Genomic DNA, 15,615 nt, shown 5'->3' on the forward strand with positions numbered 1-15,615 from the left:
CTTTGGTGCCTGTGAGGAGGAGGAGAGGAGAAGTGCTGAGGTTAGGTTGGTAGCACTGAGTTTTGTAGTCCATAAGGTAGATAACACAGGCTGGAGCCTCAGATGTAAGAACACTATAAAGATAGGTCAGAGTCTGAAGACAGCTGTGTTCCTGGGGATTTTTGGTGTAGATTATATTATGGTTTTACAATAGCAGAAGTAGACAAGCTGTGGTTTTGGTCCTCAGATCATCATGAAGCCTACATTGAGCCCAAGGGATTAATGATTAGCTCCTCTCTCAGCCGTGCCCCCATCTCCATTAGCTGGGAGTTGTTCCTGTGCAGGGCTATGATACCTTGTTCTTACAACATGCTTTTCATTGACAAATCTCAGAGCACTTAGCAGAGGGGGAAAAGAGAATTTGCTTGGCCTTCTGTAACTGGTTCTTTGAGATGTTGAAGTCCACATGGATCCTGCAGGTGCATGTGTGCCTCATACCTGGAATCCACAAGCAGATCTTGGATTTTGAAAAATGCAGTGTGCCAGACAATTCGGTGCCACGGGGAGAGGCGGGTGGCAACTGGTGACAGCTCTCATCAGCGGAGAATTCACTGAGTATCCACTAACATTTGAAGTGGGATACGACCACATCGCTGCACTGCACCTCAATCCCGTGAGAGGACACAAAGGGTGAAATTACTGTGACCCTCCCTTGGATGCCTCGCCATCTGAAGTCTGACTTAGCTGCAGACTAGAGAAGGTGGGTCACAGGACACGTGCCGATGGTATCATCTCAAAAAGGCATTGTTCTTTCTCCTTGAAGACACAGGATTTGTGTGTTCCTCCAACAGATGTGATTAGTCAGAAGACTCCAAGTTTGTGTACAACAAGGGCAGTGTGATCTGTGCTGACACATGCACAAAGAGGAACCATCATTACGCTCATTGTACTTTTGGAGAAAACAAAGCACAGACAAGGGAAGCAACTTCATCAAAGTCATACAACAGCCAGCAGCCGAGTGTAACGGAGAGCCCCAGGCTCTCTCTCACTTAAAAAGGAAAAGCAGCCCAGCCATGGAGCTCTGCAGGCAGGGGGCAGCAGCTGCAGGTCTCCAGGGCAATTGGCTAATGGTTAATTAGCCAGCACCTGCAAGCAGTCAGGTGACAGGATGCAGGCAGGACCTGGGAAGCATATAAGCTCAGGGCTGGGGCCAGTATGGTAGTCTCTTTTTGGCTGTCACCAAGAAAGGAGCTCTTAGTCAAGGGAGCCCAGGATGCTGGGTTAGTGAGGTGTTGCAGGGCACTGAGTTGCCCTGCTCCTAAAGAGGGGGGGAAACTGCCGGGGAAAAAGCCCTAGCAGGGAATAAGGAGCCCAGCTGTGGGTTGCCAGGGCACCCAGAGAAGGTCAGCTGACCAGAAGGGGCAGGGCCTGGCTCCCTTATAAACCCAAGGAGCTGAGGCCAGTGGGAGTTCACTGCCAGCAGACAAGGAGGGAGGCGCTCTCTGCCATGAAAGAGAGGAAAAGCCTGAATGTCGGAGCAGCACCTGACTGCTGAGGGATGGAGTATTCCCTGGTGGCTGGACTGTTGTTATGGCTGGGTGGCTTCCATTTAAGTTACAGCCGATAAGCTTGCATTTTGTGTTGCTGTTTATTACCGGTGGTTTGCGTGAGGCTATTAGGGGTTGGAGGAGGCCTCATAGGGAACTCACAGCGGAGTGTGAGGACCCCAGCCCCAGTGTAGGCACAGAGAGCCCCAGGAGGGGATGGCATTACTGAGCAGCCCCAGTGTGGGCGCGGAGAGCCCCAGGAGAGGGCAGCATTATTGGGAAGCCCCAGTGTGGGCATGGAGAGGGCAGCATTATTAGGAAGCCCCAGTGTGGGCATGGAGAGGGCAGCATTATTGGGAAGCCCCAGTGTGGGCGCAGTGAAACCCAGAGAGGGCGCAGCACTACTGTGGAGCCCCACAGAGGGGGCAGCCTTACCGAAAGGCCCAAGAGAAGGACAGTGTTACTGCGAAGGCCCAAGAGAAGGGCGTGGAAAGAAAGGGAGAGAGACGGGACTGCGGAGAACGAGTGCCAGAGAGGGCACAGAGAGAGAGAGGGGGACAGAAGAACATCCATTACATCTGCGAGGCTTGGGGTGTGGTATTGGGGTGGTAGGAGCCACACATAGCCCATAAGCCTTGGGTGCACGATACAACCGTGACGGGAGAACCATGGCTAAGAGGACAGAAGGCAGCCTCCCTATAAAATTATTTAAGATCAAAGACATGGCGGGTGAGAATCGGAGGGTGCAAGATAACAGCTTGGCATGGTAAAGGAGGTGGCAGGGGAGAACATGGCAACCCTGACCTCCCTCCTGTCACATGAGGGTTTATACTCTTGAAGGAGTGGAAGGCTGCTACATGTTGGTATTTATGTTATAGCCCAGTGGGCTATTCAGTGGGCCTAGGCTAGAAGGCCTAGCTAGCTACATTAAAGGGGCAGAGGCCAAGGCCCCAACAGAAGAAATATATTGATAATGCCTGTGAGGCATAGGGTGTGATATAGCCAAAGTTTGAAGCCATGCACCTAGACCATAAGGTTTTAGGTGCCCAGCTGGGCACAGTGGACTACAGAGGCCCAGTACGACTGGGGCCTAGTCAATGGTCTATAGGCATCCTCCCCTTGTATTCATTTATAATCTATCAAGGTGTGGCAGGCGAGATGGGGGGAGTGCCCTAGGAGTGGAGCAGGGCATGATTGCAGAGCTACCAGGGGGTATCACGGCCTCCCCTGGGACCCCAACACATTCCACAGGGCAAGCATGGAACATGCAGCTCCTGAGCCCTCGTTCAGTGATCTGTGCAATAACCCACACTGCAGTAGTAAAGTAAGATTTACAGTCTTCTATTATTACAAAACAAACTGGGGATCATGCAATTAAAGGGTCACCCCATGCCCTGGCACTATGCAAGCTGGAACTTGCAACCCCTGTATCACCTAAAGAGATTTTGTTTTGGGCATAACTTTACTGGATCCTGCAGCTAGTCTTGCCAGTTGAGAAGCACATTCTTCCCCAGTACTAAAATCTTGGCTTAGCCTGGTATTGTCCCTGTAACTATGCAATATAGATGCTGGCTTTTTTCCTAACTTAATATCAGATATGGCAAGGGTCATATCTCTGCTTTGAGGCTCATTCATTGGTGGTTAAATGTGCAATATCCTATTGCTTTCTCTAACAATTTTTAGACAAATAGTTCAGATGCTTGATATGCTGTCTATAGACATGTGGCAGGGCACTCTTTGTGCCTGCCAATTTAAGAGCCCAGCCAAGCAGCCAGCAGGTGCTTGATTGCAGCAGCCATTTTTAGATCCCTCGCTGCCTATATAAACAGATCAGTTCACTGCTGGCTGGTAGGCAGGTAGTAACATTGCCTGGCTGCGGGGCTGCTTGGAACATCCTGGTGGTAAGGGAGGAGCTGTAGGGGATGGCTTGGAGGCTCCTGGTCCTGGGCATGACCTAAAACTGCACCCTGTCGGGAGGGGATGACCTGGTGCGGGTCTCGGTGCAGGAGCCTCCAGGAAATGCCAGGCCAGTTATCACCCTAGTGAAAGGTGGGTTGGGGTGCCTTAACCCTAGCTGCCACAACTGGGTGGTTCACCCGCTAGTAGGGTCCAGAGGGTGGACCCAAGAGAGTGGGGCTAGAGGCTCAGAGACCTGATGTAGAGTACCCTTGACTACTCAGTGCTGAGGCAAGGACCAGAACGGTCAAAAGGGGCCAAGGGCCCACCATGAGGGATGCTCAGAGCTGAGGGCCTGAGGTTCCAGCTGGCCTTGGAGGTGAGGCCAGGACCTGTGTGGCCAAAGGTCCCAGGGGGACCACACCTGAGAGGGGAAATAGTTTCAAGGAGCTAGGCAGCCGTGAATGAGGGCGGGGTAGGCTGCCTGAATGGAGGGATCTTAGAGGGGTCCTGACTGGAGGATTCTGGTGCCCAGTGTGGGGCTGGTGATGGTAACATCTGTGGATGCCATCTGTGAGGCTTGGGCTGCAGTGTAGGGGGAGGAACAGAGCTGCTGATAGTGCCCCCTGGCATTGTGGCAAGAAATGGGCAGCCTCCCACCAAATTAATATCATTAATTAGATAATAGCAAGGCATGGCAGACAAGAAGGTGGGCGGTTGGCCCAGAAAAAGTGGGGCAGGCCAAAGACTAATTGTCCCCGAGAAGGCCCCCTATTACAAGGTAGTTCATGACTGTTAGGAATACTGTCTTGTAGATGCTTAACTTTATATGCAATCACCTGTTCCAACAAAATTCGGATAGTCTTCCAAAGATTGTGCTAGCATTATCAGTTCTTTTGGAAACTTCATAATGGATGTGAAGTACATGTTTAAAGTGCATTACCCAAGTTGGTGAATTCATCCAAAGCTTGAAGCACATACCATTAATCATCCCTATTAGAGAGTATGTTGGGCTTAGCAGGAGCAGGCTGGTATATAGATCTTCTGACTTCTTTTAGACTAGTAGGCTGTCCAAAATGTGAGTATGCAGTAGGGCTGTGCGAGGCTTCAGACAGGGCTTCGGATCTGGAGAAGCTTTGGATGCTTTGGGGTCTGAAGTAGCATGCCCGGATCAAAGCGCTGGCCTTGTTAGGCTTCCTGAAGCGGGTCAGAGCTCCTGAAGAGCTTCAGGGCCACCTCGGAGATCCGGCCATAGGGTATAATGGGGAAACAATAAAATATCTATAATTTTCTTGTTTTTTGCCCAATTTGGATAAAAATTTCAGAGGTGGTAGACTCTATAGAGGGTATAAGGACTGCTAAGTTTCAAGAAGATAGGTTTAGGGGTTTGGGGGGAACTGCACCCCAAATTCTTGAAAACAAAACTTGTGTCACTTCTAGACGTTACAACATAGCGGGGTGAAAACTGCAGGGATGGTAGCCTATGCTGAGGCCACAAAGCCTGCCAAGTTTCAAGAAGATCAGTCTAGGGGTTTGGGGAGAACTACACCCCAAATTCTTGGGGCGTGGGAGACGCTACTGCAGGCCTGGCTGCTAAGCTACTGTGCTACCAGTTACCAATCAGTCATAATTCACTCAGGGACCAGCTCAATACACAGGACTTGGCTAATGTAGCCAGTTAATTGCCATCAATTAGCACCTACAAAACCAGACTAAGGAGAGGAAAGAATCAATACAGACAATCAACTGCCCCAAGACCGACATAATCAGTCCCACAAGCACCCATGGCACGAGTTTTGCCTGTCAGCAGCTAGGGGTGCAGAGCCCCAGAACCCCCTGCACCGATCTCCTCCACAGCTGGCAGGCGTCACAGCAGGGGCCACCATCCCTGCAGCTGTCACCCTGCTGTGTCTTAACACACAGAGTCACCCATGGCACAAGTTCTGCTTGTCCACAGCTTGAGGTGCAGTTCCCCCCCAAACCCCTGCACCGATCTTCTTGAAACTTGGCAGGCTTTGTGGCCTCAGTAAGAGCTACCAGCCCTGCAGTTTTGACCCCCCTGTGTTGTAACACAGCCATGGCATGAGTTTGACTTTCAAGAATTTGGGGTACAGTTACCCCCAAGCCCTTGCACCAATCTTCTTGGAACTTGGCGGGTTTTGTGCTCTCAGCAGAGGCTACCATCCTTGCAAGTTTCATCCGAATCGGACAAAAAACACCAAAGTTATAGATATTTCATTGATTCCTCCGTTATACCCTATAGCCGGATCTCCAAGGCAGCTTCGGAACCACTTCGGCCGGATCCAGGTGGAAACCCGGTCCGGAGCTCCGGATCACATCACTGCCATCTGAAGCAGCTGTATCCGAAGCCAGATCGGATCGCACAGGCCTAGTATGCAGCTACTTGGGATTCTTTATATTTGCACAAAAATATATCTATATCTATATATAAATAAATAATATATAACTCTATCTCCAGCACTGCCAAGTGGCCCCTGTGGTTCACTTGGCAGATCAAAGCATGCTAAAAACCTGTTACACAATTCACACCCTTTATCCATGCACCCATCTCCATGCCTGCTCCTGAAAAAAGTCTGAGCCAGACCCCTTTCCACCAGATGAGGTCTACCACTTCTTTCCCGTCATCATCTTCTGTTTTCCGTTAGTACCAGTACATTTTGCTTAGTCCGATTTGAATACAGTCTATGACTGTGGGGTCTGAGTGTTTGTTGATGAGCAGGTTCCTGGCTTTGCATAGTGCATACCTGAAGCAGGATATAAACTGGTCAAAGTGAGCTGCCGGGGTCCCTTGCTGTCTGGTCAGGTGCCCGTAGAGAACCGCATCCCTGGTCAGGTCTCTGAAACCTGTCACCACCAGGAGGAGTGCACAGATTTTCTTCCATACCTCTCTGGCATATGGGCAGTCCCAGAAGAGGTGGTCAATCATTTCTGCCTTCCAGTGGCAAGTCTGTCTCTGGCAGTTCGATGGACCTCTCTGCCCTGTGCTGATGACTTGGATATCTTCCTAAGAATGAGCAACCAAGGCACAGGCATCAGCAAATAAAAGTTTGTAGATAAGTTTTCAAGCACCCTGGGTTTTGCTCACAGCTATCTGAGATTAAACACCTTTCCACCAGACCAGAATTTAATCTGAATATGTATATCAAAATCCCAGAAAGTAGCAAGCAGCAAGGACACAAACAAAACACAAAGGACAAAATCCTATTTCACTTTAACTGCTCAAATAGGAGTTACCAGCCCAGGAACTGCCATTTTTTACACTTTTACACAATTTGAGATCCTATGCCACATGCAGCTTGGATGTGTAAGCATCCACGTAACTACTGAGGATGCATGGTAGCTTGCAAGCTGGCCAAGCAGGTACTCAGCCCCATATGCACTATGGTAGGCAAATTCAAGTCACAAAAACCCATTACTAGGAGGTGTTAGATGGGGCAGAAGGCCCATCTGAACTTTAGCCCCACGACCTGAGTTGGCAGGGCTCTTACCCAGGAAATAGAAAACCCAGGTTCCTCTCATACAGACGGGTTTGAACCTGGACCTTCCCAGGTTTAGTCTTCCAACCATCAGGCTGCAGGCTAGGCATTACTCCATGCCCTCTCTACCTGGCCCCCTGGGCAGCTGGGAGAGGAAACTGCATAGGGCCAGGAAAAAGCAAGCATGCTAGAAAGTGCCTGGTTTAACGAGAGAGCTGCTACTCTGGAAGGGAATAGACCCTGGATTCCAGCCTGGAGCCTGGTTCCCAATGGTGTGTAAATGTTTCTTCTGCTTTCTATCTAGTAAATATTAGATTCAACATGCAGTGGTTCAGCTTCAAGAGGTAGGCTAGCTAGCTTCTAATCCACGGGTAGGCAAAATATGGCCCGTAAGCCAGATCTGACCCATGGAGAGACTTTGTCTGGCTTGCAGCAGGTCCTTCAGTCCTGCCTGGCTCAGGTCCTGTCCAACCTGTGACACACCCTGCTTCTAGGCAGCCCAAGCAGCTGCTGCTGGCCTCAGCCCCACGGTACTGGCAGGGACCCATGTGCATAGCCCTGACCGCAGCCCACCCCACGCCTCCTCCAGACTTGCCCATCCACACTGAGCAGCGGTGGCAGCAGTGGTGGCTGGGCAGAAGCTACTGCTGGGTGTGGGCAAAAAGTGGCCTCTCACCACTGCCAGGCCCTTCTTACTACAGCCACCCTGAGCCTGCACCTGGGCTGCCTCGCGGCTCCTCTGCCCTGCCACCGCTGCCCCGCTGGGTGGCCTGGAGGAGGCAGTGGTGGCAGCAGAGAGGAGCCACAGGGCAGCCTAGGTACAGACTCCGGGCGGCTGCAGCGAGAAGGGCCTGGCAGCAGTGAAAGGGAGGTGGCCGCTTTCCTCCACACCGTTCTGCCCAGCTGCTGCCACTGCTCAGTGCGGGCAGGCCGGGGTCAGGGGTGTGCGTGCCTGCTCCGGCTGGGGTGAGCCCGGAGAGGGCATGGGGGGGCTGGGGTCAGGGCTAGGGCCGTGTGCTGTTGGCGGTGGCAGGGAGGAGCCACAGGGCACGTGGGCTCCATGCTGCTGGGGTGGGGGTGCTTACTGGCTGGCGGCAGCTCCCCAGAACCGCCTGTGTGGCCCGTGGGCCCAAATAATTGCCCGCCCCTGCCCTAATCTGCGACCTGGTGGTTAGACCCATTTCTGGGCAGTCAGCAAGATGCAGCTTCAACCTCCGTGGGGTGAGAGGGGTCTAGGACCTCCATCCCATTCCTGGGCGAGTGCCTTGAGCCCTTGGCTTCTGGGCTGCACCGTGCGCCGGCCCTGGTTTCTGCTGGACCAGAGTTTGGGGGTTTCTGCTGAGGCGTGAGCGAGGGTGTGGGGCTGCCTCCCTGCCGACGGCGCACGCGCGACAGCATCCACGCCACACTGCGCAGGGGAAACAGGTGGCTGTGTACCGGGATAACTACTGTTTGGGCACGCAGAGCATAGCAGGAGCCTGCCTTGAATGGCACGGTGCAAGGACACAGCACGACCGTGAATGTCGTCAGCCCGTCCTGGGCAGCAGCTTGAGCCGGCTGTGTTTTTCGTGCGATCTCGGGGGTTTCTTGTGCAGCGGGGCGAGCCCCCCAAACACGGAGATTTCCGAGCCGCTCCGGCGCCTGGCTGGGTGGGGGTCGCTGCACCGGTCTGTCGGTGCAAGATGGCACGAGCTCAGCCCGCCTGGCGCGGGGCCGGGGCCGGGGCGGCCGAGGGGCGCCCGCCAGCGCGGACAGGGCGGGAGCGGGAGCGGGCCGGGCAGCGGAGGAAGGGGCGGGGCGGGGCGGGGCGCGGTGCGCAGGCGCGGGGCGGGATGGCGGCGGCGGCGGCGGGCGCGGAGCCGGGCCCGGTGGTAGGGGCGGCGGCGGCGGCGGCGGCCGGGGAGGAGGAGCCGGGCCCGGGAGCGCCGTGTGCGGCCCCGCTGCGCCTGGCGCGGCTGCCGCTGGCCCGGGTGAAGGCGCTGGTGAAGGCCGACCCCGACGTGACGCTGGCCAGCCAGGAGGCTGTCTTCGTCCTGGCCCGCGCCGCGGTGAGGGGGCCGGGGCCGGGGCCGGGGGAAGCGCCGCGTTTCCTCCCTGCCCGCTGCGCTGCGCCGCGCACGTGCGGGCCCCGCTCCGGCTGTCCCCGCCCCAGGGGGAGGGTGTTGCCGCCTCCCCCGGCAGCCCGCAGCGCGCGTGGTGCTGCGCCCGCTAAAGCGGCTGTCACGGCCCCGCGCCGCGCCGCGCCGCTAGCCCGGGCCGGGGCTGGGGCCGGCAGGCTGCGAGCTTAGGTGAGCCGCTTCTCGTGGCCGGTGGCAGCGCCCGTCTCCTCCGGGTACGGATGGGCGCCCGCTGCCTCTTGCTTCGAGTGCTGCCAGGCGGGCGGGCGCGCGCACCCTCCTCACCCAGGCGGGCGCGGGGCTAGTCGCCGAGAGCTGGACGGCGCAGCCGGCCGTGCTGGTTGACACGGTGGCGACAGCCGTCCAAGAGAGGCCTGGCCTGACGTTGGTACCTTTGTGCCGTGACTAGACTAACGAGGTGGTACGTGGAGCGCACCAGGCGGACCCAGAGGTGCGCGGCTGCCAGCTGGGCTCGGCGAGTGCTGTCACGTAGCTGCCGAAAGAGCGCAGGGCTGCACCGCGCAGGCCTCCCCCACGCAGGCCTCCCCCGCAGACTGCTGCGCCCACAGGAGGCCGGAGGAGACGGGATGCCCTGGGCACTTCACCAGGGGAGGATGGGGATAGTGCAGCCCTGACTCCTGAGCCGCCTCTTCTCACCTGTAGCTCTTTGTAGGAAGTGCGCGGAGTTTGCTTGTGGGGTACGCCTGTCTCGCTGTGCTGTCCCGCACGATCGGTGGCAGGAGGCTCCCCTGTCAGACTGTGCAGGCGTTCACTAATGGAGGGATATTTCCTGTTGAGCTGGAGTGTGTTTGCCGCTTTGGGTCTGTGTTGTTGCAGCTCTTTGAACACCGATTGCTCCTGTGGCTGCTGAACAAGTTGGCTTCTTTTTCTGAGGCTTCTCTTGCTCTTTTTTTTGGCTCTTCTTTGGCTCTTTTGAGGTTTTGAAGAGGTATAGTTCATCTCCTGCTGGGCTGTCAGGTCTGGGAGCCTGCAGTACTCCACCTTGTTGTCCTCACTGAAAATACTCTGTAACTTGCTCTGCGATCTCCTCGTGCCTTTCCTTGGGCAGGGTTGGGACATAGATGGTTCTGCGCCAGTTTAGGTTCAAGTCAACCTCGGTAGTGCTGGCTGGCCGACAGAAGTCTGCAGAGTGGCTTTGCTCCCAGGTCTGCTTTTCGTCAGAGATGTCCCCAGCGTCAGGTTCTTGGGATTCACGTACTCGTGATGGTTATAGGTGCTGTCCAGGAGGCTGTCGCCTCCTTTTCTGCCTTAGACGTTATTGCAAAAAGCATTTCTCACCTGTTAATGAATATAGTGCCCTCTACTTGGGGCTGTCTTGGAAGAGCATTTGGGACCTTCAGTTAATGCAGAATGTGGGAACCCCTTTTTTTAGTTGCATAAAGTTTATATGAGTATTTTCTTTACCTGTGCTCTACACTGATTCCTAGCTGATTTCTTCTAGTTGCAGTTCCAGGTGTTAGGATCAATTAGCTGAAAGTATCCTGGAACCTAGATGGTCTTTCTGGTAACTGTTTCCTGGTACTCTGAAAGAGAACAGGTGGGCTGCTCTTGCTCTTAGTTCCAAGGCTTGCTCTTTTAGAAGCCGGTATGTGGACACTGGATGAGGTCTTCAACCATAGACCTTGTTCCCCTCAATGATAAGTCGCAGCCTGATTTTAGTGGCCTTCCAAGCACTGCATAAGATGTATTCACTTGCTACAGTTAAGAAGCTGTCTTGGTAGTGAGAGAAGGTAATTACAAGTCATTGCAATTTGTATGTTAAAAGTAGTATCAACTCTCAGAGCAGTGCTGGGTGTCTCTGACAAATGCCTTACATTGGATTGCACAGCCACGTCAACTCATCGCGTGTCATAATTAACTTTGAGTGGAGCTGTCCTTGAACAGATTGGTCACCTCTTTATGAGCTAAAGCAGGGTTGTCTGACTGGCTGCATGCGGCCTGCAAGGGGCTAACATGCAGCCTGTGGGCTCCAATGCAGCCACCACTACTGCTAGTGCTCCTGCTGCTATGGTGGCCAGGGTCTGTGGGATCCCCCTTTCTCTTCTGGCTTCTGTTTCCTTTCCTCACTCCTGGGCATGGGGCAGCACAGTGGGAGGAGGACTGGGGAGGAGTCCGGCATGCACCCGAGGGAGAGGGAAGCCTGGTTGTGTGCACACCCAAGAGAGGAGCTAGGCTATTTGGGCTCTGCATGTGGTCAGGAGAGGAGCTTGGCTGTCCACATAGTGCATGCGGTGATACATGTAGGGGTTGCTGACTGCCTTTGTGGTGAGAGGCTCCAGGAGGACCACCCCAACAGTATGCAGCCCATCCTGCCTGTGGCCTGGGAGACTGTAGCCCACTGGACCTGTGGCTCCCGCTGCCCAGAAATGGGATGGCCTTTAGCAAAGGCAGGGGTCTGTAGCCTTTTAGAGTGATGGGCCACTGGTTGTGACCTGGCTGTCGCCATGAACTATTGCTTCTTCCTGCTGCCTTGGGCCACCTCTCCCTTTTATAGTGACACCTGCCTGCTGCTGCCTCCACCATGGACCTCCAATCCCTGCCCCAGAGGTAGTGATAAGCCCAAATTCAGCGATGACAGTCAGCCGTGTGTGTCACGGGGTGTTGCTGCGGGGGGGGATCAGCTGCACGGTGCTAGGTGGAGAGGGACAATGTACTGGGCCAAGCTGTGTGCTACTGATACCTTGTGGACTGTAGGTTGCTGATCTGGGCTAAAGCATTGCTTTACATTGTTTCCTGGAATTAAAGTACCACTGGTTCATGGAAGCCCAGACTGGAGCTTCCCAAAGTAAATCCCAAACCAGTTTCGGGTCTTGGGGTATGAATGTCGAGCGTGGGCACAGAGCTGAAGACTGACTCTCAGAATCCAAAAAAAATATGTTGCATGTTTACAGCTGATGGTTTGCCAGAAACTAAAAGCAAGAGTCACGCTGTCTTCCCTCGCTGCCTAATGCATGCAGGATGCCTTTGCCGTGTTTATACTTTTCCCTGTTGTGCAGCAATTGTCTTAATAGTGTAATGATTTTGTCAGACAGTCTTGGAGCTGTTCAAGGCAAAGGGAGCCTCTTGATAGGGGTTACAATTTCCTCCTGAAATTCTGCCTGACTCTGTTTTCTCTGGCTGCTTATAACAAAATGGACTTACATCTTTCAGTCTTCGTGACAAACTCTTTCTTCCATCCTACAGGAATTGTTTGTTGAAACCATAGCTAAAGATGCTTATGTATATGCCCAGCAAGGAAAAAGGAAAACTCTTCAGAGAAAAGACTTGGGTAGGAAGAATATTCCTGTGCTAACCTTTGTCAGTAAAGCTGCTAGAATAAATGTTTTCCATCTGTTTCTATTTGTGAAGTGACATTTGTAGGTGCAGATTTAAAACTTTACCCTCTTGTTCCCAGAGATGAAAGGAAAACTATTTCGTAAACTACACAGTACAACCTTTTACTTACAGCCTCCAAAATGAGTGAATTTATATGACTAGTTGCTGTAGAAGCTTAATGTCATTTATTTAAAATACTTCTGCATCTAGTATATTTATTCAGTTCCTAGATGAGTTTTTTCCCCCCATTAACCATGGAGGCGGGGAGCCCTGCTGTCTTAGATTTGAGTGGAAGGTGGCAAGGGGGCAGGCAGCTGCTTCAGGTTTGGTGCTGACCCAGGGTCAAGTGCAGAGCCACAGCTGCTGCCTGCCCCCTGGCTCCCCCACTGCCTCTGCCCCCCGTCTGCTCTCCCTGCCTTCTCCCCCCCACCTCTTCTGCTGCTTACCCACTAGCTCTGGCATGGCTCCAACCCTGCTTCAGCCTGGGGCACAGAGTGGCTGGGTTAGGGCTGGAGCAGCCATGCTCCATGCCCTGGCTGGAGCTGAACTAGAGGCAAGGGGCAGAGGCTGCAGGGGAGGGGGAGGCAGGCACAAGTGGGTGCAGGGGTGGGGGGCATAAGTTACTGGGGGGCAAGGTGGGCACTGCCTGCCTCCTTATTGCTTATCCACCCCTCCTCCCCCACCACTGCTTTCCCTGCTGCAGTGGTGGGAGGGATGAATTAAAGATGACCTTCCAATAATTAGATTCTGTGCATGGAAAATTATAAGAGATTTCTGCATTTTCCATGTATAGAATCTAATTATTTGGGGCAGGGGGGGGGGGTTATCTTAAATTTAGAGTCATCTTGGATTTGGGTAAATACAGTAATTTGGTATCCTCCTGCCTACGCTACGCAGCACCATCTGCTTTAGAGAAGGTTGCTGGAATCCCTGTTCTGGGTACTTATGGAGCAAAGTATTGTTAACGATTGTTGGGATTCTTAATATCTTTCTATCTATGTAGACTTCCTTTTTTACCTGTTCATATAGCAGATATTATGTGTCTGGATAATGTCAAGATGTGACTGCATGAGATTAGAGCTTTGTGTGACCGCATGTACCAAAGTTATTAATTCTGGTTGATTTAGGCCCAAATCATAGTGTTTGTTAAATGAAAAGGTTAAAAACCCCAAGCTTAATACAAATGGTTCTATGAACAGTTAAAAATTGAATGAAAAGGTATTTTGGGAAGGGGGACTTTTACCCCATTGTCAGATTGGTATGGGCTTGGAGGCTTTTTTTTCTTCCTCTGAAGTGGGAGAGCGTGGCTCTCTTCCTCGGATCCAGAGATGTGGGTTTTCCAGAAAATTTTGAATTGGAAAATTTTGTAGAAAATTTTCCAATGTCCTAAATAGAGTGTGATCTGATTTAGCATGTTTATTTGACTTACATTTAGTAAACAAAACTAAAAAAGTACCCCATGTTAATTTTATGTCCCAATAGCCACAAGTATTTGAACTGAAATAGCTGATAAGGAAAAAAATGAAATACAGCACACTTAATGTGGTTTAAATGTTATATTCAAACAAAGCCAAAGCTTTATGAGGAAAGAAATTATTTTAATTGGAATACTTGTAAAAATGCAAAGACAATACACAATAGCATACACTTCCCTTACATTGTTTATTTAAATTTAAGAAAAAAACCGAAGGCACTGAAAGCTGTTGACACACTAATTTTAGCACACCCAGAGAACTGTGCATGATGTGCTGTGCTTTGATTTTGATTTGACCTGCACAGCCAATTAGGTGAATTCATAACTTGATTTTTGGTTTGGATTATTATGCGAGTGTATTTATCCTCCTGTTTACAAATCAGTAAAACATATATATACTCTCTCGCACAGTCCCTAGGGATAATCGGCTGAAAAACATTACTTACAACTTTGAAACTGCCAAGCTTGCCTAATATTGTATTGGCATCCATTCATTGTTACTAATGAATTTTATGAAACAATGAATTTTTAGAAATGGAAAATTTCCCACGGAAAAATAAAGCATTAGAAAATTTTCTGGCCCACATCTCTGCTCAGATCTCTCAAGTGCATTTTAATAACACTTGGAGAAGCGAGACATTGATCACCATTGCCCCCTGCTTACCTGTGACAAGTTAGGGTGCTGCGCCTTGTAGTTGTGCAGCAGGGTTGCTTGTGTAGTTTTAGTAATAGGTTAGACAAGGTTTTGTATGGGATGGTTTGGATAGAGATGATCCTGCTGCAAGGGGATGGACTAGATGACCTCCGGAGCTCTACTTTTCTATGATTTACTTTTTTCTATTTGTATTATATGATTTACTTTTTTCTATTTGTATTAAATGTTTTCCATCACTTTGTTTTGTAGATAATGCCATTGAAGCCATTGATGAGTTTGCTTTTCTGGAAGGTGAGTTGCTGTATGCCTTCATTCTATTTTTTCTTTGTGCTTGTACATACATTGTCTCCATATTTAGAAAGGAAGAATCTAAAATCAATCTTTTAAGATGTTTCTGCCATGGGCTTTTGTAGCTAATGGCTCACCTGGTAACGTTGCACTCAGCATTAGAAACTGTGGTTAAGCTTTGATAAGTTACAGCGTTTGCCCTTGGCAGCTTGCAAAATAGTTTCAGTTGTTTTTATATCTGTACTTCTTTCTGACCCTAGTGATTTTCCCCTCTGAATTTTTAGGCACTTTGGACTGACCTGACCAGGAAAGGAGTTATATGAAGAAAAGGACTGGGAACAGCTGCTGGGAAGATGCATGGGATGAGATTTTCAAAACAGTCAATGGGAATGGGACTCATCTACTTAGTTTAAATAATGTTGTCTGTGTTTTACAGACTGCTTTGAGTGTCTCAATCATAATGTTTTGTATAAAGTTTAAGTTGTTATAGTTCTTTATTTTAAATACATATTTTTCATAAATACTTTGTATGTCAGTGTACTGTGTCCTCCAGGTCACATTTCAGAGCTCATCTCAAACTTGGTGTATAACACAGCAATAGCTCAGTATAGCAATGCTGTATTTGCATCTATTCTAAAATTCTCCATTGATAAAAAAGCTTTGAGGATGGATTGAACCTGCCTCTGAGGTCTGATTATAGTTTTTATTTTTATGGAAATGTATTTCTTTTCTGTATGTTTGTCTCTTGGCCAAACAGAATTCAACATTTCTTGACTAATAAATATGCTGCCCTGAGCCTTTTCTGGGGAGGGCGGCATGTATAGTT

The 15,615-nt window shown here is 51.1% G+C and overlaps 1 protein-coding gene across 1 annotated transcript; it reads left to right on the top strand.

Moving 5' to 3' along the window:
- Positions 1-8,751: 8,751 nt before the first annotated feature.
- POLE4 (DNA polymerase epsilon 4, accessory subunit) lies at positions 8,752-15,615 on the top strand. Its single transcript, XM_014599783.3, has 4 exons — positions 8,752-8,967; positions 12,241-12,325; positions 14,751-14,792; positions 15,074-15,615. The coding sequence occupies exons 1-4, from the start codon at positions 8,752-8,754 to the stop codon at positions 15,085-15,087; spliced, it is 357 nt and encodes a 118-aa protein (XP_014455269.2). The 3' UTR covers positions 15,088-15,615.

The sequence above is a fragment of the Alligator mississippiensis genome, chromosome 16 (assembly GCF_030867095.1).
Source record: "Alligator mississippiensis isolate rAllMis1 chromosome 16, rAllMis1, whole genome shotgun sequence".
NCBI lineage: Eukaryota > Metazoa > Chordata > Crocodylia > Alligatoridae > Alligator > Alligator mississippiensis.